The sequence below is a fragment of the Vigna umbellata genome, chromosome 4 (genome assembly GCF_029865625.1).
Source record: "Vigna umbellata cultivar VRB3 chromosome 4, Vumbellata_1.0, whole genome shotgun sequence".
Taxonomy (NCBI): domain Eukaryota; kingdom Viridiplantae; phylum Streptophyta; class Magnoliopsida; order Fabales; family Fabaceae; genus Vigna; species Vigna umbellata.
This window is the reverse complement of record NC_142168.1, coordinates 35,116,538-35,142,008: the sequence shown is the minus strand read 5'-3', so window position 1 is coordinate 35,142,008 and position 25,471 is coordinate 35,116,538. Positions and strand designations below refer to the sequence as shown.

General features: G+C 32.0%; 2 protein-coding genes across 3 annotated transcripts; both read right to left on the bottom strand.

Moving 5' to 3' along the window:
• Nucleotides 1–637: 637 nt before the first annotated feature.
• Nucleotides 638–4,693, bottom strand: LOC124838656 (uncharacterized). The gene is made up of 7 exons (XM_047314321.2): nt 4,364–4,693; nt 4,168–4,260; nt 3,615–3,791; nt 2,533–2,703; nt 2,036–2,254; nt 1,867–1,955; nt 638–1,639 (listed from the first exon to the last, which is right to left on the bottom strand). Exons 1-7 carry the CDS (start codon nt 4,449–4,451, stop codon nt 845–847), a joined length of 1,632 nt encoding a protein of 543 aa, XP_047170277.2. The 5' UTR covers nt 4,452–4,693; the 3' UTR covers nt 638–844.
• Nucleotides 4,694–8,290: 3,597 nt separating this feature from the next.
• LOC124838648 (potassium transporter 8-like) lies at nt 8,291–14,946 on the bottom strand. Of its 2 annotated transcripts, XM_047314304.2 has the most exons (8): nt 14,379–14,943; nt 13,738–14,230; nt 13,443–13,496; nt 11,303–11,563; nt 11,167–11,219; nt 10,389–10,512; nt 10,053–10,307; nt 8,291–9,787 (listed from the first exon to the last, which is right to left on the bottom strand). In XM_047314304.2, exons 1-8 carry the CDS (start codon nt 14,415–14,417, stop codon nt 8,727–8,729), a joined length of 2,340 nt encoding a protein of 779 aa, XP_047170260.2. In that variant the 5' UTR covers nt 14,418–14,943; the 3' UTR covers nt 8,291–8,726. The 2 variants fall into 2 exon arrangements, with proteins under 2 accessions (XP_047170260.2, XP_087968426.1); XM_088112300.1 differs by having other exon boundaries at nt 10,053–10,512; nt 14,379–14,946.
• Between the last annotated feature and the right edge of the window lie 10,525 nt (nt 14,947–25,471).

Below are 25,471 nucleotides of genomic sequence, written 5' to 3'. Positions count from 1 at the left end.
TAAATAAATCCCTCACTTTGAAGATTTTGTACTAACCTCTGCAAACAACTTTCAAACAAGCTTCATATAGCTTCAATGGTGAGAGAAAATGTGAGAAAAGGGAATGGGGAAATAAGTTTTTGCCCAGCTTCAATGTTCAAAATATTCGAAGAAGTAAAGATTGGGAAGGTGAAGATAAATATAATATTTATTTATTTAATATATATTTTGTAGGGGTAAAATGGGAACTGAAACAAAAGTTGGAGGTGCAAGAAAAAACAACAAGGTGCAGGAAGAAATCCCCATAAATAATCATTGTTCATTTTTGGCCCAATATATCATTTAATAATAGTTGTTTCTTCTTGTAAACTCAGAATTTCTAATTACACATTCATAATTTTTTAGAAGAAAAATTAATCAAAATCATAATGATTTTAATGTGCATGACTTTTATGAGACAAAAAAAAACTAAAATCATATTTTTAACGTATAATTTTTAGAGATTTCAAAATCAAAGTTGAAGTCGAGTTGCATATATTTTTCTATTGTTCAAAATCACAAATTTCAAACACTGCTTACTTGTTAGTGTAATTTTATATTTTTCTAAACTTGACCACCATGATAATTTCTTGAAAGTAACTATAATGGTAAGAAAACCTCCACGAAAAAGTATTTTCAATATTACATTGATACTCATCTCAGTTACAACATTCACTCATAAGAAACTTTCAAGGACTAGTGAGTCCTCTCTCTCTCTCTCTCTCTCTCTCTGTTTCTCTCCCTTGTGATTTTGATTTGTGACTTCATACTCTTAGAAAAGTCCATGAGTTGAATGACTTTGATGCAATGAAATCATCCCTAATATTCAATATCCATGGGAATAACCTACATAGTTTAATCTGGGGCGAATATTGTGGTGACTGAACTTTGGATCCCCATAATCCACAGCCTTTATCACCATGGCTTCACGCCTTCCATCATGCTCCTGAACTGCACCAAACACAATCTCATTTGTCTCACAGTTTTGCTCATAATAGCCTTGAGGGGTGGAAGAATAACGTGTGTGAACTTGGTGCTGGTGTTGGAGTTTGACCTGTTGCTGCTGCTGTTGTTGCAACTTGGGATTATGCTGTTGTTGATGATGTTGTTGAAGTTGTTGATGATGATGATGATGATGTTCTTCATAGTCACCACCACCACCACTACCCTCCCACCTGTTGTTCAAGTAACCCCTACTTGGCTTTAAGTGCTGTGGTTTTTCAAGCTCTTTGGTCATGATAGGGTAGGTTTCCCTAGTTTTGGGTGTTCTGGTTTCTATGGAAGGAGGTTCATCTTCATCAGGAATGACAAAACTCTCTTGCATGGGCCATGAATTAGGATGTCTGTTAACATACTGATACTGCTGCTGATACTGATTGTATTGCAGTGGTTTCCTTTTGGACCCTGTGAACAAGCCACCCAAAATTTCAGTCATGCATGAGCCAGAGTTCAGGAATAGCCTTCCAAGAGAAACAAAGAAGCCCTCATCTTGTTTCTCAAATTCATCTTCATTTGGAATCAAAGGAGGCCTGAATGACTTTGTTGTTGCAGATGGGGGAGGCCTTTGCATGTGCTGTGCAGCAAATTGCGCTCCTTTGCTCTTTGATGGTGCCCTTGGATCCTGAAAATGAAATTTTACAGTTTATAATTATTCTTGATGTTTAATAAACAATGTTCTGTTCTGTGATCAAGAATACAGAAAACATATTGAACTTTAGAACACAAATGGTTATTTAGAAGTTAACAAGAAAGAGTTATCCCTTGAAACCAAATGTTGTTTAGAAATTTATAGGTTCTTAAACTTGATAAAATGGTTCAGGAAAAATGCTGCAGAAGTAAATAACTTACAGCAGGAGAAGAAAACATAGCCCTCAGCCTCCATTGCAGCAATGCCAACATATAGCCAAAGAATCCAGCAGCAACAAGCACCGCAATTCCTGTAATGTTAATGCATAACTTTTGAAGATTGTAAAAGGATAAAGATAGATAAAGGAGATCATATTACAAGGAATCATACCTAAGTTGAAACTGTAGTCCTGTTCCTCATAAGTAGTACAGTCATCTTGATGGAGTTGAATCTCTCTAATTGCATGGTTTCCTCTATCCACCACCAAAAGAGAGCAGCTACTACCAACATAAACCACATCAAAGTCATTTGAAAACTTTGCATCCTCACTTGGACCATCAACATGGCCTCCTGCATGGCCCCATTTTCCACCTGCAATGGTGGTAACCCCTGCACAAAAGGCATGTCATTGAGTTGAGCATATTATGAAAATTAAGTCACATGTCATTCAAAAAATGGTCAGAATCACAGTCTTGGAACATACAAAGCCATAAGAATGCAGTAATTTCTCGCATGAAAACAGTATAGTAATATGGAATCCATTAGGAGGTTAAGAATAGTATAGTTATGTAAACATAGATGGTCTTCTATTTTGAGAATTTCAGCATATTGGTTCACACATTTCATTCATAAGCAGCATGAGAATCCAAGGAATTCTGTGTGTATACCTTCATCACTGATTTTTCTGATGGCCATATTCAATGTGTCTGCTATGTAAATATTTCCTCTATCATCCACTGTAATCCCTCTAGGGTGGTTCATTCTAGCTTCTCTAGGCCTCCCATCTATGTGTCCAAAATACCCTTCTGAAGATCCGGCAAGCAATTTGGGTCTGCTATCTGTGATTTATCATTCATTACGACAGAATCAAATATAATAAAAATCATTAGGATTTTGTACACAAATTGGCTATAATATGTCATCAATAAAGAGAGTAGAATTTCTTTTCAGATTTTCAATCAACTAGACTTGAGTTTTTTACAAGTTTGGTTTATTTTGAAAGAAGCTCAAGTTATTTGTCAAATATCAATGAGTTCATAGTTTAGAATGCTTTTATGGTCCTATATCACAGTCTGCAAAAGATAAATACTCAGTGGGATACTGAGAAAGTCTATCTAATCATAGGTTAACAAGCTGAAACAAGTCGAATGCAGAAGGCAATATACAAAGTGTATGTGTTTGTTTATTTTGGTGTAACAGATGGTGTAGTTTTTTTCAAGAAACTCAATAACAAAGTTAAGTTATAATGGATGTGACATTTAGATGTTATGAAGAAAGAAGAACCAACAAAAAGGTAAAGGACTATAGTGGGGTAAGGAAGCCAGAATGGAGTTCTGTGTTTCAAGATTTGTACTTTTTTTATTCTGTACATCTTTTTTATTCATTTGAAAGTAAAAGAATGTGCAGGCATATTATGCTTTGTTTTGGGCGACTAAAGGTACATTGTACCTTAAAAAAGGAAGCTTCTGCTTAACAAAAGTTCATCAAGAATCCTTATAACAGCCTAGTAGAATCAAAAGATGTCCCGGGAATGAAGCAAAGTCTATGAACAAGAAAAAAAATCAAACAACACGCATTCTTAAGGGACAATGCCTGAATTTTGAATCTAATATTTTGGAATGAAGCAAAGTAAAGCAACAATGCCAAAGTACTTCAATCTTCTATAAGCCAACCAAGAAAAACCAAAGAGGAATGTCGTTGAAAAAAAGGGTATAATGAAGCTTACACTATTTCAGGAAAGAAAACTTACGTCTGGACATTGAACCGGAGATCTTGTAGATGTTACTGTTCTCAGAATCCAGTACAAGAAATTCACCATTTGGAGATATTTGCACTGAGTGTGGCTCAATTCCAAGCTTACTTCCATCAAATATTGTTTCCACATTGTAGTCACTCTCAAATTTAACCATGGAACGACTGTGCTGTACTGAGAAATGATTCCCCATCAAGAAAGACCAATATATATATATATGTGTGTGTGTGTGTACGTGATAAACTCATGGACTTTGAAAATACTAAAGATGATGACTTATAATAGCCGAACACATACTAAAACTTCTTACATAGATACTGTTGGAAATAATTCAAGTGTAAGTTTAAGTGTTGTATTAGATTGAAATGACAAAGTTAAATACCATACAAGAAAAAACACTCATAAATCCAATGTTTTGAGGTGACAAATTCCTCCACAAGTTCTTAAAAAAATGAAATTAACTTCTATTAACTTGTGCATAAGTTAAAAGTAATTTTGTATAAGAACTAGTCATAGGTATAAATTAATTTAGTCCAAACATGATGTTTACCTCTACCAGGTTTGGTTGTGGACTTTACACTGAGTGACCATAGCCATTTAAGAAGAGCAGAAACCACATTGGAAACAACCCCAGTAACAACTTCTGCATGTAACATGAATTTAACTGATGAGCAAGAAAACTCTAATGGGAAGAAAAAGGAACTGAAGAAGGACATGGTTTAGACCGAAGAGCTTGTTGCACTCACTAGCAGGAGGTGGTGTGGCTGAAGTTGGAGAGAAGAGACAAAGCACGAGTACAAAAGCAAAAAGCAGCACAGAACAACTCTTACTCATTGTTCCCTTGCCTCAGTTAGTGTGAAATGCTCCCACATGACACATAATGAAGGTCTAATATAACAGGCTATGCATTTTGAGAAGAGAAACCAACCCTCTATTCTTCTTCACATGAAATGAAATGATTCCTCAGCTTTTTCAGAAAAGAAAGTAAGGATTAGGAAGATAGAGAAACAAACAAGACTTGTAGTGGTGACAGAGACATGGCAGAGAGACAGAGGAGACAGAATTTAGAACTGATAGTGAGATGGAATCATATGGATTTGTGTCTTAGATTGTCGTGTCTTTATAACATTACTCGACAAGGTGGTTCCACAAAGCTTGCGTTTATTGTATTATAGTATAAGTTTCCCATTTCAACTTTGGCTCCTCTCCCAAGGGAAACTTCAAATGATTCATCATTTTTTACATTTGCTTCAAAAATTTAACGCATATGCATATTCAAGATTCAAACTGAAACTATTATTAATGCCATGTGAATCATCAATGTGTCATGTTGACTTATAATAGACTGTGAAACTATCATGTAATAAACCATTGATCATTGTTAAATAATCACCTACGTCGTATAAATTTATAAGATATGAAACTGTCATATGATATGAATGATGTTTTTTTTATGGTTTTACTATAATTACTATATTATTACTCACTGAAACAATAGCTCAAGATTCATGACAATTTAGAATAGGGCTTCACGAGATTTGATATATCACTATCACAGTTCAAACTTCAATGTTTGAGAATGTTCCCTCAATGTGATTTCAAACCATGCATATGACTTTGTTAGAATTATAAATATGAATCTAAGTGTCGTATAGAGTAAAAATGAAAAAATGAAATACTTTATAAAGAGAAAGACTCATTAACTCATTACCTTAAGTTTTTGGCTTAAGAGTGGTGTCTATTGTTGGATTCAGGTTTTATTAGTGTTGTGTTTTCTAGTGAAACCCCTTTCCTATTGGTCTAGGTATCAAAGTTGGGTGACTAGTTTAGATGGTTCAAACTATCTGAGCTCGTTATCTGGATTTTGAGATCACTTGTGCCTATGTTGGAGGAGGGTCGTTGAAAAGACATAACACAGTGAAACTTAAGCAACATATAAATGAAGACTCATTACTTATTACCTTAAGATTTTTGGATAAACCACATAGAGTTTTATTAAACTAGTCACTAACACCTAATCAAGAGATAACTTCCCTTTTCTTTTTTCTTTTCTTTTCTCTTTTGTGTTGCATGAATACATATATCACCTTGCTATGTGGCTCTTTGGTGCTTTTGATTATGTGTGTGCTTTCAGTATAGGAATTTTCTTTTGCAAGTTCTTCGAATCTGATTTTCATTTTTGTTGTCTTTAGTGGTCAAAATAGAAACTTCACTTCTTTTCTCTTTCAACTATCGTCCAAGTTACGCTTCTTCTAACTATTACCAATCATGAAAGCGAACCCTTTTCGTGTATCATCATCATCATTTTGAATGAATTTAGTGCTGCACATGTAGAACTATAGACTCCATTGCCCACTTTGTGTGTGTGTGTGTGTATATATATATATATATATATATATATATATATATATATATATATATATATATATATATATATATATATGAAGTGATATTCTTATACACAATTTTTTATATTTTGACACTATTTTTTTTTTGTAAAAATATAAAAATTTACTTTTTTTTTAAGATTATTTTTTCTTTATAACATAAAATGTAAATGTACGTGACTCTACCATTACTGGGTATAAATATAAATATATATATTCTAAAATATTTAGACAAGAAACTATTTCTTACATTTTCTAAAGTTTATAAATTGCCCACAAACTTGGAAGACTTCTTTTAGGAATTTAAGAACGAATTTAAAGTTTTGTATTGGATAAAAAAGAAGATAAAGAAACTTGTTTCACGAAGGGTGTACGAATGTAAAAAGGTGACAATGATAATAAGTAAAAAAAAAATAGTAATTTATAAAAAATAAAACTCACAAGTTTTGGATAAAAGGTAACATGGAAGCTCTTATATAAATCTTATATAAATTTAACTCAACTTATTAATCTAGGAAGACCTTACAAAGCTATATATGTAAAAAGAACAAGTGACGAATTTATTTGTTTGAATTAATTTATATTAATGTTTTCTATCTAACAATGCATATTTGTTTGTCAAAAAAAATAAGCAGTAAGAAGAGAGAGAGAGACAGAAAATACAAAGCAAAAGTTTTCAAAGAAATTGAGAAATGATAGATAAACACAGAAAGAAAAAGATAAAGAGAAAAACTTAAGAAACGAAGAACATCATCTTTCTTAAGATTCCCAAATTTCTTTAAGATTGTAAGAGTTCACTTTCTTTTCTTTGGAAAAGAAAATGTTATAAACACTATCAAATGTATTTGTATTCGTTACTCGCGTTAGGTACAATATTTTCAGCCGAAAGAAATGCTTAAAAAATTAATCAAAGATATATATATTTTAATTAAATTGTTAAAAAGGTTGCCACTTACAACAAAGCTAGATTAATTGCATTTGTGCAGCTTTGAATAATGTCAAAGTTAAAAAAAAAAAGATAATTACACACTTAGCACTTAAATTTGAATATACTTCCTCAATTTAATTATTTTATTGATTTGTTTTATTTTTTTTAGACTAAATGATACTTTTTTAGTTCTTTATGCTGTCGGGTTACGTTTTCATGTTTAAAGTTCCAATTAACCATGTATATCAGGATTTTAAAAATCTCAATTTGAAATTTTAAGTTTAAAAAAATCAATTTATTATTTTATATTTTATAAAATATTCAATTTATTTTTAATTAAAACATTAAATAGGTTAATAAACATGTCAATACATCTAATGTTTTCGTTAAAAGAATTAAAATGAATATTTTTTAAAAACGTAAAATATTAAATTAAAACTTTTAGAAATTAATGTAGTAAAACATAGAGATTAAAAAAAAGAAACTAACAACACAAAAAATTAAAAAAATAAATAAATAAACACTACTTTACAATAACTAAAATTCATTTAATATTATTTTTTCATCTAATAAGCAGATATTTTTCTTAAATTACCTTCACATTATATTTATTGAGAATAATGTTTACACATAAAAAATAAGAGTACTTTTTAAATAGTAACATTAAATAAGATTTAAGAAATGAAATTCTGTTTATGTATAAATATATCAAATATGACTTATGCAGACAATGTAAAGTTTGCAAAGGGAGATTGATTGCAGCTGAACTTCTTCATGCATCCATCCATTTCTGATCAATTAAGAAAGTATTTAGAATCTTTCATCTAACTTAATCTTAACAAATAACACATTAAACTTACTAAATAATAAATCTTTTTATAATAAAATTAAAATAATTTTATTATCATTTGAAAAAATAAATTTTAAATCAAACTTAATCTTATAAAATTAAGATTTATCTTTATCTATATATTATAAATTCATTACAATAGAGAAAAAATAACAATTTTATTAATTTTATGTTCATGAACAGTTTAAAATAGTAAAATTTGTCTTTTTTTTATGGTCATTAACAGTTTGAAACAGTAAAATGTGTCCTTTTAGAATTTGAAATGTGAAGACATGAATACAAATCTTTAATGTGTTCAGACTTCATATATCAAGTGATTGATTCCTTGTATTTTCTTTTTACTGGTATACCATTCATCTAAGTTTCTATTGTGACTTTGATTTATCAGAAAATGATGTTTGGAAACAGTGTTCATAATAAACAGACTCTTTATAAGTCATCAATATGAAATAACACATAAGATATTAATTATCACAAACATGTCCTGTCGTCATAAACACATGTCACATCATCAGTAATCGGTAATAAGAACTATTATTAGACTTTATGAAAGTTATGGAAAGTAAGACAAAAATGTGTCATATTTGGAGCTACACCCTACCAAACTACCAAAGATATTAACTCTTTTTTTCATGAAAGAGTAGTTACAGTACTATTGAAATCTTGAACATGATCTATACTTGAGATTCATGCTCAGGAAAAAGACAAAAAAGAGCCTATTAGACACTGGAAGAACCAGGTCCTACAGACAGCTTATTTATGTACCATGAAAATTACAAAACCAGAGGTGAATATAACAGGTCGACAGCACTTGTCAAGAACCATGCAGAAGGGTGTCACTATACAAAATGCCACCATTTATCATCACTATGTGTAAGGTTGAGCTACCATGGAATGTCACAAAACTAAACTAGATATAAGAACTACTATAGCCAAAAACTCATTCATACATGGTAGATCATGCCCACCTCTAAGGTAGATGCATGAGGTATGCTTAAAGCATATGTTGGTCCTCTAGAGTTTCTTCTTAAGAAATCATATCCATAATTGATGACAACTTTTTTCAACCAGCTTGATCCACTTTTTGCTCTAACATATGAGTGACTAAGAATGAATGCCATTCCAGCCTCTTTTGCTTCCATTAGCTCAAGCAACTCCTCTCTTGTTTCAAAATCAATCTGTGGACTGTCTGGCACAACAAACCTCACTCTCTTCCTCACTTTCTCTGGAGAAGGCTTAACTTCCATCAATTCTGAGGGGCCTTCCATCTGAGAATCTTGTTGTTGATCATCTTCAGACATCCTTATTGAACCCTCTAAGTTTGATGCTGAAGTCCCAACAACTGTCATCTTTGTGTCTTCTTCAAAACTTCCCAATCCTAGGCCATATTCTGAGGTGTCTGATCTGATGAATTCTGCTATGCTGCACACAAGATCCTTCTCAAACTCCATGTCATCCTTGTGAATGTCACGGTAGCCATACCTGGCTATGCACCTGTAAAGCCTATACTCCTTTGGGCCAACTCTACCCACCAAGAACCTTTCTTCTGGTCTGACATGTGGCACTTGGACAGACTTGATGCAGAGGAAGATAACAACTTGGTGGAAGGCAGGGAGATTGGTCACAAAGTGGGAGAAAATAGCTGGGATCCCAGATACTAGCTCAGTGTGTATGAGGCCAATTCCCTTGACTCTGACAATGCCTAGAGTGGGGCCTAAACTGAGAAGCCAGTTGATTGGAACCTTATTCTGAACATCAAACTCATACTTCTTTATTGTGCCATAATGCCATACATACATGGAAATGAGAAAGATGAATGAGAGGGCAATGGGGACCCAAGCCCCCTCAAGGAACTTGATCAGGGATGCTGAGAAATAGAGTGCTTCAATGGAGCCAAAGAACAATATGAAGCAAATTGCCAGCAAAAAGCTTTTGTGCCAACATAAGACTATAACTAGAGACATTAAGCAAGTGGTCACCAGCATGACAGTTATAACAGCCAAGCCTGTTAAAGCAAACAAAACAAAATATTTAAAAACAGTTTAATTTCTATGATCAGTCATTGTAAACAAAATTCCACGGTTAATGAGTCTGAAATCGTAATTAGTAAAAGTCAATAAACTGACTATGTAAAGATCAGCACATACACCATTTACTCTTAAAACATTTCAAATTTAACAATGATCATTTAGAAATAATTCAGCAAATGTTCAAATTTAAGTTATCATACTCATAGGCATCATGAAGATAATCATGGAGAGGTAGAGTACCTGCTGCATTTCCCATGCGTTTAGTATCTCTAAATCCAACTGTAATAGCCAGGCAAAGCAGCATCAAACTCCAGTTGATCTCAGGAATGTAAATCTGGCCATGAGTCTTGGACGATGTGTGGATGATTTTGACTTTGGGGAAACATCCCAAAGCAGAACATTGCTTGATTATTGAGAAAGTTCCTGTGATGACAGCTTGACTTCCAACCACAGCTTGAAGTATGGCTATTGCAAGAACAGGCCATCTAAGTTTTACTGAAAAGGAGGAAAAGAACAGTAAGCTAAGCAGCATAGTGAACACAAGTATTTCTTTGAATATGTAAACAAAGAACTTACCAGGTACTGATACATAGAACCCAATTCGATAATCACTTTCAAGGGAATGATGCCTTGAAAGATATGCAGCTTGTCCCATATATGCTAGGATTAAGGAAGGGTACACCAAAAAGGTGAATGCAATCTGCAGGTAAATGATTTTTTTGTTAAAATTATTAATTATCATTCATCTAGCCATCTACCAAAAGCCTGATATCCATGAATTATGCATCTATATGCATTGAAACTCGATTATGAATTATTAAGAAAAAAAGTCCAATTTAATAATGCAGAGGAATTCCTCTATGTATGAAATAAAAATGAAAATGAAAACTAGTAGAAAGGTTACCATAAGGTTCAAGTATGTTTAGTATTGGATGGTGTTACCTATATATATAACACAGGATGAATATGCTGTGTGCAGCAAGCACACACAGCTCGATGAAGGAAAAGAGCCCTTTTCAAAACATAAATCTTTGTTTCTTTCAAATCTTGTTCATGCTGCATTTTAACTTCTGACATTAAATTAAAGAAGTTGGATCTGTCTCATTCAATATACCAAAAGGTTATGAATAAATGTATAATCATTGTGTTTGAAACATTAGATCTCATTAAGATCAAATAAAAACAACGAGACACTCCTTGTACTCTTTCTACATTTCTGCAAATGGAAAGCATAGTTTCATTTTGGAGAGAATACAATGAAATTCAAAAAGTGAAAACTCTGGTCACAGTTCTTCATATAAATCAAATTTACCTAATAATAGAGTAAAACTACATGAATGCAACATTCATGTACCTTAATTGACAATTGAGAAAAGTGTCCTAAGTCAGCATACATGGCTTCTGAACCTGGAAAACAGAAAGTATAATATCAGAAAGGTATGTCATAATATATCAAGCACACAGCAGTTTAATAACAATTTGCTCCATACCTGTTATACAAAGTAGAATTCCACCCAAGGACATCCATCCTCCCTTTTGAGTCTTTTTCAGAAATTTGAACATGTAATATGGGGAGAGAGCTTGATAAACATGTGGATTCCAATGGAAGATGTTATAAATACCAATAGCACTGATACAAAGTAGCCAGGTCAAGACAACAGGTGCAAAGAGACATCCCACACGGTGAGTGCCATAATGTTGAAGGGCAAACAAAAACACCAGTATTACACAAGCCACTGGAACCTCCACATCTGCATAACCATTAACCAATAATTAGCTCCAATGTAATACTGGAAGAGGCAAAATACAGCACATGGAAATTTTCTAGCTTTAATGGTTGTTGAAGATTATGTATATATGAACACTAGGAACTCACAATCATGAATACAGTGACAAGGGATTTGAGTAGTTTTTATGAGATTCTGTGCTTAAAAAAAATAACACCAGCCATCAAATTACTATAAGTGTGTATGATTGCTTAGAATTGAGACTGATTAGTGTTTTAAAAACCATATTAATTAGCTTTCAAGTGGTAATTTCCTGGTAAATAATTCATCAAGTGGGTCTATCAAGCCAGGTGTTATTATTACCCTCTAGAAAAATTACTTCTTGTAAGAAAAGCCAATAAACACTTGATGACAATTACAGAGGACACTAAAAACCTAGTTTTTGAGGTGCATAAAAAATACTAGTTACTAAAGTTGTTGTCATAGTGATTCAAATGATTTTTTTTGTTGAATACTAATAGAGTTGTCAAATTATCCAAGGAGACAAAAGTGAGGTCAAGATTAAAGAGTAAGATTGGGTGACTTCACTCTGGAATTTCAACAGCTTCAACTCTTCGAAGTTGACAGAATTAGGTTTAATTGGGATGCCATAGATAACCATTATTTATTACTAATAGTGGAATTGCAGACACTGTTCATGACCAGTCAAATGGTGACCACTGGCCATACCTAATTTTGTATCCAATCAGACACCATCAGCCAACTATTCTAGATTATTCTACAGGGATTTATTGAAGTCTCATCCAAACCATAATGCTTCATATCATAACCTCTTGAGTGTCCAACTTTACAAGGGAACTACTATTTTATACATAAAACCTATGACAAGTGGGGTTAGGCTTCGCATATCTTAACCATACTTTTCATGTGTACTTTTTATTTTTATTCTAATCATTTTAGTAACAGTTACGTATTTAAATAGAAGTTTACCAAGACAGTGACTTGGCTTTGATCAAGGCGAAGAAATTTCCTCTGATCTGTATTTATGAGGACCTACCATTGTGTATGCACTTGCCTTTTGGTTCTCCATTTTTGTCCACTAATTGGAGGCCCTGTGATGGTTCAGATCAGATCTTATTCACTCATTAAACATATCTATGTGATGCCCAACTAGAATCCTTTCACTGTTAACTAATATCTATACAGCATATATGCCATTGAAGGGGCAAAATTCCTACCATCCCAACGTAATGCACAGCCAGCTAAGATAACTGCAGTATCAAATATTACTAAATGGTACACAAAACAAGAATTATTCTGAACTTCTAGATTGTTGTGGGAACATATTCCCGAGATTGATTTGTTCAGGATACCAACCGATTTGAGACCTACTCATCAAAGAAAAATTCCTGGGAACAAATTCAAAACGTTTTACCATAGTGTTATCTGCAATTGTAAGCTAGATATATAGTATCTGCAATAAAAAATTGGTCACTGAATAAAGAATCTTACTGCATATTAAAAAAATGAGAACAAGAAAAAAGGACAACTTTCTCCAATAGAATTCAATTATCCCCAAAGACTTGTTGCTTAGCTGTAAATAACCCTTCTTTTGAGCACAAAGTATGGATTACTAGAACTGCATTAAAAGTTGAGAAATTCTAAATTTTAAGGATTTTGATACTGTTGTTAAAAAACTGTTTCTCTCCCTCCCTCTCTTCTTCTTTTGCTGTGTCACACTCATTTGACTATTGACCCAGAAAACGTTTATATGAAATCTTGAGGTTTCTGGAAGTGCCGTACTCCCTTAAAAGTTCATGGAGAAGAAGAAAGAAGAGAAATAAAAGGGCAAAAGAGAATTTGTGAACGGAAATCAGTTTTTTGTGTTCATAAGGAAACTTACATCTGTGTTGTTCTTTAGACATGGAAAGCTCCAAGCCTGACACAGCAGAAAAAACTGCAGAATGACCAAAAATCACACAAAAGTCAGTTACCAAGATTCGTATGTACACTACTCACAACCAAGGTTTTAAAACAAAGGGTTTGTTACTGCAATTTCAGCCATAATGTCAAGATTTTTGTACTTCTGTGACCGCAATTGCTGCATTTAGCAGCAATTTCTTGCAATATCAAGAATATGCCCTTAATTTAAAACCTTGTTTGCAGCCAAATTCATACAGTATCATGATCAAAAATACCAGAAATTGCTGGTGTGAGCACACCATCCCCAATAACCATGCAAGTTCCTATCAAGGCGAGAACAAGCAGCACCCTTTGCAGCACCCTGTATTTCTCCAACAAGCTCTTCAAGCCCAAACCAACATTTTTCTTGTTGATAGGAACAGTTCCATTGTCTATGGTGTACTCTGTTAAGTCCTCATCCGCAAGCTGAGTGTTAGGCAACAAGCTAACACGAGCGTGGCGGCAGAGCAAGGAGTAGAGAGCAAAGGTCCCTCCCTCGCCATTGTCATCAGCTCTCAGCACAATGAACACATACTTGAGCAGTGGAATCAGCGTGAGAGTCCAGAAAACAAAAGACAACACCCCATAGATTTCTTCATTGGTATCTGAATGCTGAATATCCTCAGCGAAAGTGCTTTTGTAAACGTAAAGTGGGGAAGTGCTCAAGTCTCCATACACAACCCCCAAGCTTTGATAAGCCAAAGTTAACACTGTCTTCCATGATTCTTCCTGCACATATCACATCACCATGACCATGATGATACGATAATCATATACAAACCAAACATTATGAAACATATTTCTTATCCTACAACAGTACTTTAGCTCAAGATGCCACACGGCACATCACACACAGCTTTTTAGGCCATGGCCTTACCTTAATTGTGTTCCTACGGATAACAGACTCAAGATCCATGATGGGGTGGGATTTTCTGAGAACTAACTACACAGCAACCATGATTTCTTCAGCTTGATAAAGGATGATAAAAAAAACCCTCTTGAATCAGCAAGTCAATGAAAAACAAAAAGGAAAAGCTTTACAAAAAATTTCAAGAGACAGAAAGTGGCTTTGGTAATGGTACAGTGTAATCCTGGCCACTTTTCTTCTCCCACCACCCTCTTTTTGTTGGTATTTTAATATTAATATTTATGAAAAAGGGTGTGTTGTGGCTCAAATCAAGAGGGACAAATGCAGACAAAAGAAGAACAAACACGAAACACAAGCAACAAAGGAGTTTAGTTTAGTTTAGAAGCGGTGGTGTGACTAGGAAGAGGTTGGTGTTGGTGTTGGTGTTGGTGTTGGTGGAGCGAAGGATTAGTTCAGAAAAAGTAGATTAGAATAATGCGTGAGTGGTGGAGTGTGTTTTTATGTGTAAGAGAAATAGAGAAAGAGAAAGAAGGTGTTTTTTGTTTGCTTCTATGTTGTGTGGTAGTGAAGGTTAGTGGAGAAGGTGAGTTTATGGTTTCTGTGTAAATAAGGTACCATAATGTTTTTTGTTTTTTGTTTTTCTTTTCTAATCTCGTGTTGTTGAGATTCTATACGTAGGAGAATATTTTGGGTTTTCAATGAAATATGAAATCGACAACTACTTCTATTATTGAGACACAAAGAGAGATTATACTTATCAATGTTTCCACAAATCTCAAACAATTATTTTCACAAAATTATATATTATAAATAATACTTTTTGTATTATTTGAATACTATAAATTTATTTTATTTTTATTAATGTCTGATATTTAAATATATCTATCTCAGGATAGGATATGCATATATTAAACGTAGAACTATAGATACGTTAATTCAACAAACGGCAAATTTCATTAAAGTTGATATCATTAGTATAACTGTTAATAAATAAATTTTAATCTGAATTTATGTTTGACTGGAATGCTATGTAATTTTCAGATTTGAAGGAAGGTGTGGGTCATGAGAGAGATTGTTTAACAGAGGGATGAGCAGCATTAACAATCTCCACCAATATGCAGTAAATGTGACAGTTATCAACTTCGGACAGACAAAAATGGCGAACTCATTCACACTCATATAAAAATCATTGCATGCTTTATACAAAGTAATCCTAACATTTATAACTCTTTATTGTCATTTACTTACTTACCCCTGTTGTGTGAAACCAGAACAGCTTGTATGATTCAAAAAGTAAAAAAAGGGGAAAAGAAAAATCTATTATATCAAGGTGATGTTGGATTTCATCTCATTAATAAATTAAATGTGTTTTTGTTTTAATTTTTAGTTAAAATTAAAATTAGTCACTTTTAAAACTTTCATTAAATTTAACCCCTCCATTTATAAAATACATTCATTTAATCTTTTAACTAAATTTTATTAAATTTATTTAACATTTTAAACATGCTTTAAGATAATATTTGAGTTAGTCGATAATTAAAAAACATAATACATAGTATTAATTGGAAAACACACTTAAAATATTAATTAAATTTGACCAAATTTGATTAAAAAATCTAAATTAACGCATTTCACGTGGATAAACTAAATTGAGTTAAAATTTTAAAGAAAAATTAATTTTAATTTTCATCAAAAGTTAAGACAAAAATATATATTTAACTTATTATTAATTAATTTTAAATTTGAATTTCATTAATGAGATAAATATGATTGAAAATATAAACTCCATTACAAATATGATTTATTTAAATTTATAAGGTGTTCATTAAATTTTATTTCTAAAAGTATTGTACATAAATTAAAAACATAATTAACATTTTCCATAGCTGCTCATAAAAAAACACTTTTCCGTAACTTCGTATCCTTCTGCAATACAATCTGACTAGTGTTGGAGCTTATATTAATAATTTTTAGTCTTATACTTTTAATATTTTAATAAAATATATCATTTATCATCTCTTTTAATTTTATATTGTTTCTTTTAATAATTGCATTATATCTATACTTTATTTTTAACTAAATATTTCACCTTTGAGAAAAGATTAAAGACAAAATTAGCTTAAGAATATTAAAAGTGTAATTAATGCTTTTTTATAATATACATTGTCTAAACTATTTTTTATCTCGTACGTTTACTAAACATAGTCATAGAATTTGTTAAAAGTGAGGTGTTTATTTGTTAAAAAAAAATACTAATGTTCAATCAATATTTTTATTTTTAATAAAATCTTTCTTCCCAGTAACACGGCTGATTTTAAGGAACAAGTATTTTTAGCCGAGTGTTGTTTTTAAATGGTAAAAAAAACAATTTTAGATATATTAACCTCCTTTTTCAATAAATTTAACAAATACTATTACTTTCTTTTTATACTCTAAAAATTGTAATATATCTGTTCTTCCCTGATTAGCTCTATCCGGTAAAGATTTCAAAAGGTACTTCAAACTTCCAATTTCCAGAATATTTATTCTTTCTAAGAGTAATCATCCTCTCCTAGTTTAATAAGAGTTATGTATTCATTTGACTCTCAAGTTACTATATCAACTGATAATAAATATGATAACTAATTAATGTAAATAGTTACCTCGTATTTATGTTATTTATATTATTATTTATGGACTTTATATATATATATATATATATATATATATATATATATATATATATATATATATATATATATATATATATATATATATATGAGTGTGGTAATGTGAAAGGTTAGAACAGAATTAAGAAAGGAACTCCATTTCTTGTTTCTGAAAATGGGGATATCGGTAAGGATGCACTGAAATAGAGCAGTGTTGGGTAAAAGGTTGATGGAATGGTCGGTGTAACGGGATGGAGGAAGGGTGGTTGGCGTGGAAAATAAAACAAAGTAGGTGGTGATTAAGTTTTGTAGTTGGGGAGTAGAAGATGAAGGGATAGTAATATTAGAGGGCAAAGGAGGTATATGTGAAGTAGGAGAATGGATTGATGGACAAGGTTCCAGTTTGAGTTGAAAAAGTGTTTCTACTCTGTTGGTGTGTTGTAGGTGTTTAAGTTGGTGGGTTGTTATAGGTGTAGGGTTTGGACCTTGTTCTCCCTTGAGTTCTATCATCTTACCCTCCCACATAAATCTCATGAAAGGCCCGTTATAATCCATAATGAATGGGCTAACTTGAGTAAGCCATTGGACCCCTAATACTACATCAGTGCCAGAGAGATCCAGCGGGTATAAATCAATAGGGAATTCAAGAGAGGCTAATGTAATGTGGGCCTTAGGGCAAAAAGTAGTGCAAGGTAAAAATTCCCCATTCCCCACCATGACTCTTAGTGGACTAGAGGTGGGCTCAAGTGCAAGGTTAAGAAAATGAGCTACCTTAGTCTGGATGAAATTGTGAGTTGCATCACTATCAACCATGATCTGTACTTCATAACCATTAATAGAGCCCGTGACCCGAAAGGTTCTAGGAGTCCAATGACCTGAGAAAGAATGGAGGTTGATCAACCCTGCTTCCAAAGTTGGGTTATCGGGTGGGTCACAATCTAATTCTGCGTTTGTCTTAGAGACATCGTCAGGGTCAGCAACGATGAGCAAGAAGAACTGGGACTTACAACGATGCCCATGTGTATACCTTTCATCACAATTATAGCAAAGGTTCTTCTCACGACGTCCCTGCATTTAAGCTTCAGTGAGGCGTTTGATGGGTAGTTTAGAGGGAGGTGTGGGGAGTAATGGTGGAAGTGGTTTCGGGGTGATGGAAGTGGTGGTTAGCAGTGGCGGTCTGGAGAATTTGGTGAAGGACAAAGGAGATGGTAAAGTTTGGATTTATTGTCGTATAATTTGGCGATCGCCACAGCTTGTGGCATGTCGGCGGGCTGGAGGGCAGTAACCTCTCGTCGAAGGTGGGGCTTAAGGTTGGAGATGAAGCAGCTAAGGTAGAAGCCGGATGGATACCCTGAGATTTGGTTGGCAATCGACTCGAACTCAGAGATATAATCGTGAAGGGTTTGAGTTTGAGTAAGGCGGCAGAGTGCAGCGATCGGATCGTCAAACTTGGATGGTGCAAATCTCAGTTCCAAGGCACGGAGGAAAGCATCCCAAGAGGTAAGGAGGCCATTATTGTGCATCCATTGGTACCAAGCAAGTGCAGGTCCCTCCATGTAGAAGAAAGCAATATGGGTTCTCTGTTCCGTTGGTGTCATGTGAAAATGAAAAAATTGGGTGATCTTGAAGATCCAACCCAATGCACCACTACCGTTGAAAGAAGGAAGGTCGAACTTAAGAGGACGAGCAGAGGTGTGTTGTTGATGGGGAGGTGATACAGGGAGTTTGGATTCCAAAAGAGAAGTGCGAGTAGCTATGTCATGTAACGTATTTGAGAAATTGGCCTAGGAGAGAAGAATTTGCTCCAACTTTTTGTCAATGGAAGAAAAAATGTCAAAAAAAAAGAGTCTACCATAGAAGGAAGAGGCTCAACGAAAGCATCAATGGAAGGTTAGAACAAAATTCATAAAGGAATAATCAGAGAGAAAACAGAATATCATAGGAGAATTATGCATATTTCATTCGTCATCCCCTTTCTCAAACAAAAACAGTGCCTTTATAGCACCATACAGGCAACGTGTAATGTAAAAAGGAATAAAGTTTGTTAGACATGTTTCCTTCTTCCTAACCAATTCCTACAAATATTGCCACATAATCATTTGGTTACATAATCCTTGAGGTAAATGGGTTTCTTTCGAATTCGTTGGAGTCTTGCATCATTTTCTGCTTCCTCTTGAATATTCTCTAGATTTGGCTGTTCAACCATATTGGGCATGTTAGGAGAAGTGGGCCTAACATAATGTGACTAGTTAACTAGATTAATTTTTGTTAATTTATTTCTTTAATACTTTAATCATGATCTTAAGTTAGTTAATTTGATCAATATTTTTTATATGTCAATCTTGGTTGGTCAACACATATTCGACCAGACCGTTATGGTGTTAAACAAACCATTTATGCCGAGGATACTTAGACATGATGGTCAAAATGTATTCAGACATATAAAGAATGTTTTTTCGTTGGACGATAAATAAATGGTCAAACTATTACATTACATGCTCATATTATAAGGTCTTAGCACATTTAGACACATGTAATCAAGATCTCTTCAAACACACACTCGTTTATAAGACTTTTTACTTTAATACAATGATAATGATACATGACTTTTTTTAAAAAATAAATATACAAAATAGGTAAAGTAGATTTTACATGAATTTCATTTTTATTACAAAAATAATATTAAAATTATATAAGAACTTATGATAATATAACATTTCTTTCTATCTATAGTTTAGGGAGAATTTATTTTATTCCCAAAGAATACACATTCACTTTTATTTCAATTCCTATAACTTCTTATGATCATTGAGTCTTTTAATTAATTTGTTTCCACCCACATAATTAATCAACATCTTTTAACTCAATTTTTTGTTATTACAATATAAAGCTATATTGCACCTTATTCCTCTAGATCTCTATGGAATCGCATCATAAATTGTATAGAGATAAGAAGAAAGCAGCTATACCTTATTCTTCAATTGAGCACAAATAAAGATTTTTGTCCTTTTTACCTGTTTGAATTCAAACTTGTTGATACTCAAATAGAAAACTAGGGTAATAATTTCATTATCTTTGCGTAGAAAGTAAATAGAATATTTGGAATCAACTATGTATAAAGATTTGTATGGAGAATTTAGTGCCATTTTTGTTCTCATTTGACAAAGCTAGAACTCTATGAATTTCAAAAAGAATATAATGCTTCCATATGAAAGTTGAATATCATAAACTTTTAAATTCATCCTTCACGAAATTACTCTCTCATTTCATAATTGAATTTAGTATATATATGTATATGTATGTATATATAAAAATTAAATAAGTTAATTGCATTAAAATTTACTCTTATAGTAATTAATTATAGTGTTTCAACTCATTCATACCTTAAATGAAATGAGTTAAATTATCTTTTATCTTATTTAAAAGTAAAATAGTGGAGTGAGATTTTGATATTAATGAGTATTTAGGTTTTATTTTAATATGAGAGTCTTATCATGAATTCTATTTGTTTTAATGAGTTTATCATCAATTTTAATATTTTATCACCAATTTTATTTTTTAAGGAAAAGGTTTTATTATATTTGTTTATATAAAGTAATTATAACTTTTTAGAACTTAAAAAAAAATAATTTATTATATTTTATTAAGATTAAAAAATACTTCTTTAGTCCTAACACTCAAGGTCTTACATGTAATACTTTCTTTAGGCTACATCAGTTATTCAGTTGACATTTTTTTCTATTTAAACTTAAAATTTTGCATATGTATTGAAAATATTTATATTTTCAAATATAAAAAAAAAACTCTGTATTGTTCATTTCAAATATTTATTAATTTTTCCCGGTGAAAATAAATCAATTGATTTAAAATTGTTTAAAAACAATATTAAATATATCGTTGAATTACAAAGAGATATTATAAGAAGACAACAAATATTTTCTGAAATAATCTTACAAATAGGGACAGAGAGCATAACAATTTTCTGAAATAATCTTACAAATAGGGACCGAGAGCATAATAATTTTCTGAAATAGAACCAGTTGTATAAATGAGTTTGAATTTTAGCTTCTTGTCTTCAAAATTTATTGTGTCCCTTCTCGAAATTTCTTCCATGAACGCGTAAAATCCATTGAGATGTTTTCATGATATTGATGCTGCATTTACTGTGGTATTAAATGTTTTCAGCAATTGCAGCAATAAAAATTGTTTGTGCTTCGATTTCTTACTTTCATTTTTCACTTCTTAGTTACAAAAATGTACATATTGTCTTTATAATTTTTAAGTCAAAAATCTATACAGAAAATAGATGAATAAGAAATATTTTTTATGTGCTTTCTATATAAAATTTTAAAAATTATAAATAAAAAATAAACAATACAAGTATAGTGATAAAACCCATGAAAAACAGTCCTCTAGTAAAAAATGAAAAGTCTTGATAGTACACTTAACTTGAATACTCTTTACATTGTTCTAAGATTTTCAAAAATTGTAAGCTTGAATTCAACTAATCTTATATGTAAAGCTTTATCAACACTCATTTGTTTATTTATAATTCAACTATAGAAATTGGATTTAAGAAAAGTCTATGCATTATAAGTATGTAAAAGTTCATTGTCCGAAGCAGATAAGTTGAAAAACATTAATGACTAATTAATAAGTTTAATGGTCATGTCAAAGGCGAATATATGATATTAATGAGTAGTTAATAGGTTATTTTGTCTAAAAATATACAGTATTGATGGATGATTAATAGGTTTGATGGTTATGAAGTCTATAAATACAAAATTAATGGCCAAGCGAACTCACTTTTTTTTATAATAACATAGACCTTTTTAGAAGCGTATCTGACTTGAGTGTTAAAGTGTTTTCTGCAGATCACCCATCGGTCGGTAGTGAACATCCAGATGAAATCAGGATACTCAATACACTGATAGTAAAGTAGAGAGGCAAACAATTAAAAAAGAGTGCAGAAGGAGAGGGAAGAAGGACGATCGACCTCAGACCCCTTTTACCCACAATCTAATCTTTTACCCAAAGTCTAAGTCTTTCACTTAAACATTGAAAGTTGTAACTTCTTTTTAATCTAACTTAAGTACTTTATAATATAAAATCCATCTACTTTTATGTATATATTTTACAAACTATTGAAACGTGAAGTTTCATATATATATATATATATATATATATATATATATATATATATATATATATATATATATATATATATATTAGAAAAATTAAACTATTTTTCTACTTTTTTCTAGCTCGTGTTATTATTTCTATCATAGTTTGTATAATAATAATAGTTATGCCATTTGCATTATATCTCTTATCTCATTGAAATATGTTAGAACCCATTAAAAATCCCAAGTGAAAGGGTTCAGATTTTCAGATAGTGAAAGACAGGTATGCAGCGTTGAGTGGCCGATCAGTTTTAGTGACGGTAGTATTTAAGGCTAAATTTCAAACTTCATGCCACTTGTCTGCACGCACCCTTCTTCTCCAAACTTTTGAACCCATGTTCTCCTCCTTCTCTCTACAATCTCCACCTTCTCTCTAAGAATTCTCATCTTTTTCTTATTCCGATCACAAATCAGGCACCAGTTGAACTCTCCCGACGTCAAGGGCTTTCATTTAAATCGATCAAGTTGTGGTTTAAACGGGTGAGTACTTCTCTTCTTAGACCATTCGTTTTTCTGTCACATGCAAACCCAGATTTTGGTTCCATGAGTTTATCATCTCATTATGAGTATTTCGGGTCTTTTGTTGGTTAGTTTCATAAAGCGTGACTGTAGTATTCTAAGATTTATGGTAGTGGTGAGCCAAATACTGCATCTTTGAGCATTTGGCTACGTTTAGAGGTAAGGGAAGCTTGTAATTTAATTATAATTCTTGTTTGACGATGATTTATTGGATGGTATGATGTTATGATTGATGAGTTGGTTGATGTTGTAATACTGCATGTTTGTTTGAGTGTATTGTTCATTTATGAAAAGGTATAACTGGGTAGAAACATAGTTGATCGTGATTCTGCATTAATCTGCAGAATTTTGTAAACTGTAACCAAGAGTCATTATTGACCGTTCGATTTATCCTTAGGTATTCGGTCTGAACTGGATTCTTCTTCTGTGGAGAATTTCAGTTAATGACCGATCGGTTTCCTCTTAGTATATTTGTAAGTAAGCGTTCGGTCTAAGTATGGTTTCTTCTTTTATGCTTCCTAAACAGTTAGTTAATATATTCTATAATATTTAAAGTCGTAGACGTTATCTTTATCCTTCATTGAAATTAAGTGTTGTATAATTGTATGTGTGTGTGTGTGTGTGTGTGTATATATATATATATATATTCCTTCATTTTGATTTAAGTTCAGTAGTGTTCGGTCTAGTAAAATATTGTTCTGTAGTAACTGTTGAGTAGCAAGTAAAAGTCCAAATACTATCACTAGTGTTCGGCTTATGATGAGTTTTTATCTAGAATTGACCGTTCGGTCCTATTCGGTGTATAAGTGGAAGACCGCTCAGTCTTGCACTAAGTATTCAGTTGTGTTAGTCTAGAAGGTATTCTAAACGTTCGGTCTTGTCTCTCGGGGAATGTTATTGTTCAGTTTTGATTTCAGATGGGATCTGTTTATATTGGTTCAGTTTGATTGTATTATAGAATATAAATGGAATGGTATGGAAATGAAAGAGTATTCCAGGGAGGAATATCTCATGAGTGGTTAATGAATGGTAGAGTATGAATGTGGTTATGCTTAGCTGGCGGTTATCTTGATATTCTGTGATTACTTATTCTCAAGTAGAGAGGAGCAAGTCATGTGTGAGAATGACAGGAGGTCCTAGTTCATAAGGTGAACTTGAACGGAACAGACTAACCTCGGGTGGCAGCTGTTGAGGGCATCCCAGCTATTACATCACCCGAGTGCGAAAACGACATAGCTACACAAAATTCATACAGTCTGGACAGTCAAAGTAAAGTGGTCGGTCATTGCATGATTTGACTTGAAGTTTTGATTGGAAATGCATGATTGGATGTTACATGGTTGTATATTGAATTATGTTAGATTTATGTGAAATATATGTTTTACTGAATTAATTAAATTACATAAGCTTACCCTATTTTTTTCCGTCTTGTCTGTTTTGTCCGTTCGGTCGTTATTTCCGTTGCAATGATCAATCTATGAAAGTGAGCAAAAGGAGAAGAGCAGCTGGAAGAAGTGGAAGTGAAAGCGGAACCTTAGGACCATTCGGTCGATAGGTTGGGTTTTATTTTGTAAAACCGTTCGGTATAAGCTTAGTTTTGAAACCGTTCGATATAGAGTATAGTTGGGTAAAGTTTAAATTCTACAGTATTTTCGTAAGGTCGTTCGACCATATATATACCTTTGCTTCTCATAACTGAACTGTAATATTATTAATTGTGAATATTCTATATATGGTTTTATGCTGTATTTTAGAATGTTATAAAATACACTTAACAAAATAATATACAAGAATTTTCACTTGTATCTTTATAAAATAATATATTTTATCGTACTTGTATGATCATACTTCTACATGTAACAAGAATGCCTTTTTCCATATCTAATTAAATATTCATATTGAAGTAATAAACAGTTAAAATGTTTGATAAGTATATTTTCTAGTTTACTTGATTAACTTATATCTTGTAAATTATAATTTGTTGAATTATCTTTCTTATTTTTTATATTTTAATATATTTTCTTAGTATTTTTAGTTTTTGAATAGTATAACTGTACGATTATGAGATCATTATTAACATTAATTTTTTTAAAATAAAATATGATTACCAGTTTTGGTTGTAATTAAATCGTGATTATGTTAATTTAAAGTTCATTCAGAAAATTATGAATATAAAAATAAATAATCACTGATTTTGACATCAGAGTATCTAACTTGACTAAAGGGACATCCAAACAATGTGATGAAGACTAAGAGTTGGACGATAAAATATACATTATACAATAAAACAAATAACTTCAATCTTATAATCGAAATAGTTTTTTTTATTATTATCACTGATTTATATTTTATATAAAGACAATTAATTATCGTATTATTTTTATTATTTGCTGAATTAAAATTTTAATTTTTATATTATTTTAATTTTAGAAAAATCAACATCATAAATTGAAGTAATTATATACTGCTATGTGAAAATTACCATAAAAGTTATATAAAATAAATTCAATAGAACAATAGTTTAAATTTAGATATACACACGTACAGCTTCGATAGTTTTGTTGAAGGAGATTTTAACCAGCGTTGAAACAATGTAGAACAAATCAAAGCATTCAAATTATAGTTTCTTACCACTAAAATTGAAATGTGTAGGACACATCACACCTACGAATTTTTTCACACTCACACGTAAGAAGCCTGCAGAAGTTTAACCCACAAGCTATTTGTGAAGAAAGCAACGTGTGAGTGCGAT

Bases quoted from the DNA above. Each gene is read 5' to 3' on its own strand.
- LOC124838656 (XM_047314321.2), bottom strand. From the start codon at position 4,451: ATGAGTAAGAGTTGTTCTGTGCTGCTTTTTGCTTTTGTACTCGTGCTT. The intron at 4,261-4,363 runs GTGAGTGCAACA...TGTTACATGCAG, and splicing joins AGCCACACCACCTCCTGCTA to AAGTTGTTACTGGGGTTGTT. The intron at 2,704-3,614 runs GTAAGTTTTCTT...GATAAATCACAG, and splicing joins CTCCGGTTCAATGTCCAGAC to ATAGCAGACCCAAATTGCTT.
- LOC124838648 (XM_088112300.1), bottom strand. From the start codon at position 14,417: ATGGATCTTGAGTCTGTTATCCGTAGGAACACAATTAAG. The intron at 10,513-11,166 runs GTACATGAATGT...ATTTACCTGCAG, and splicing joins TTTCTCAATTGTCAATTAAG to ATTGCATTCACCTTTTTGGT. The intron at 9,788-10,052 runs GTACTCTACCTC...TTGCTTTAACAG, and splicing joins ACGCATGGGAAATGCAGCAG to GCTTGGCTGTTATAACTGTC.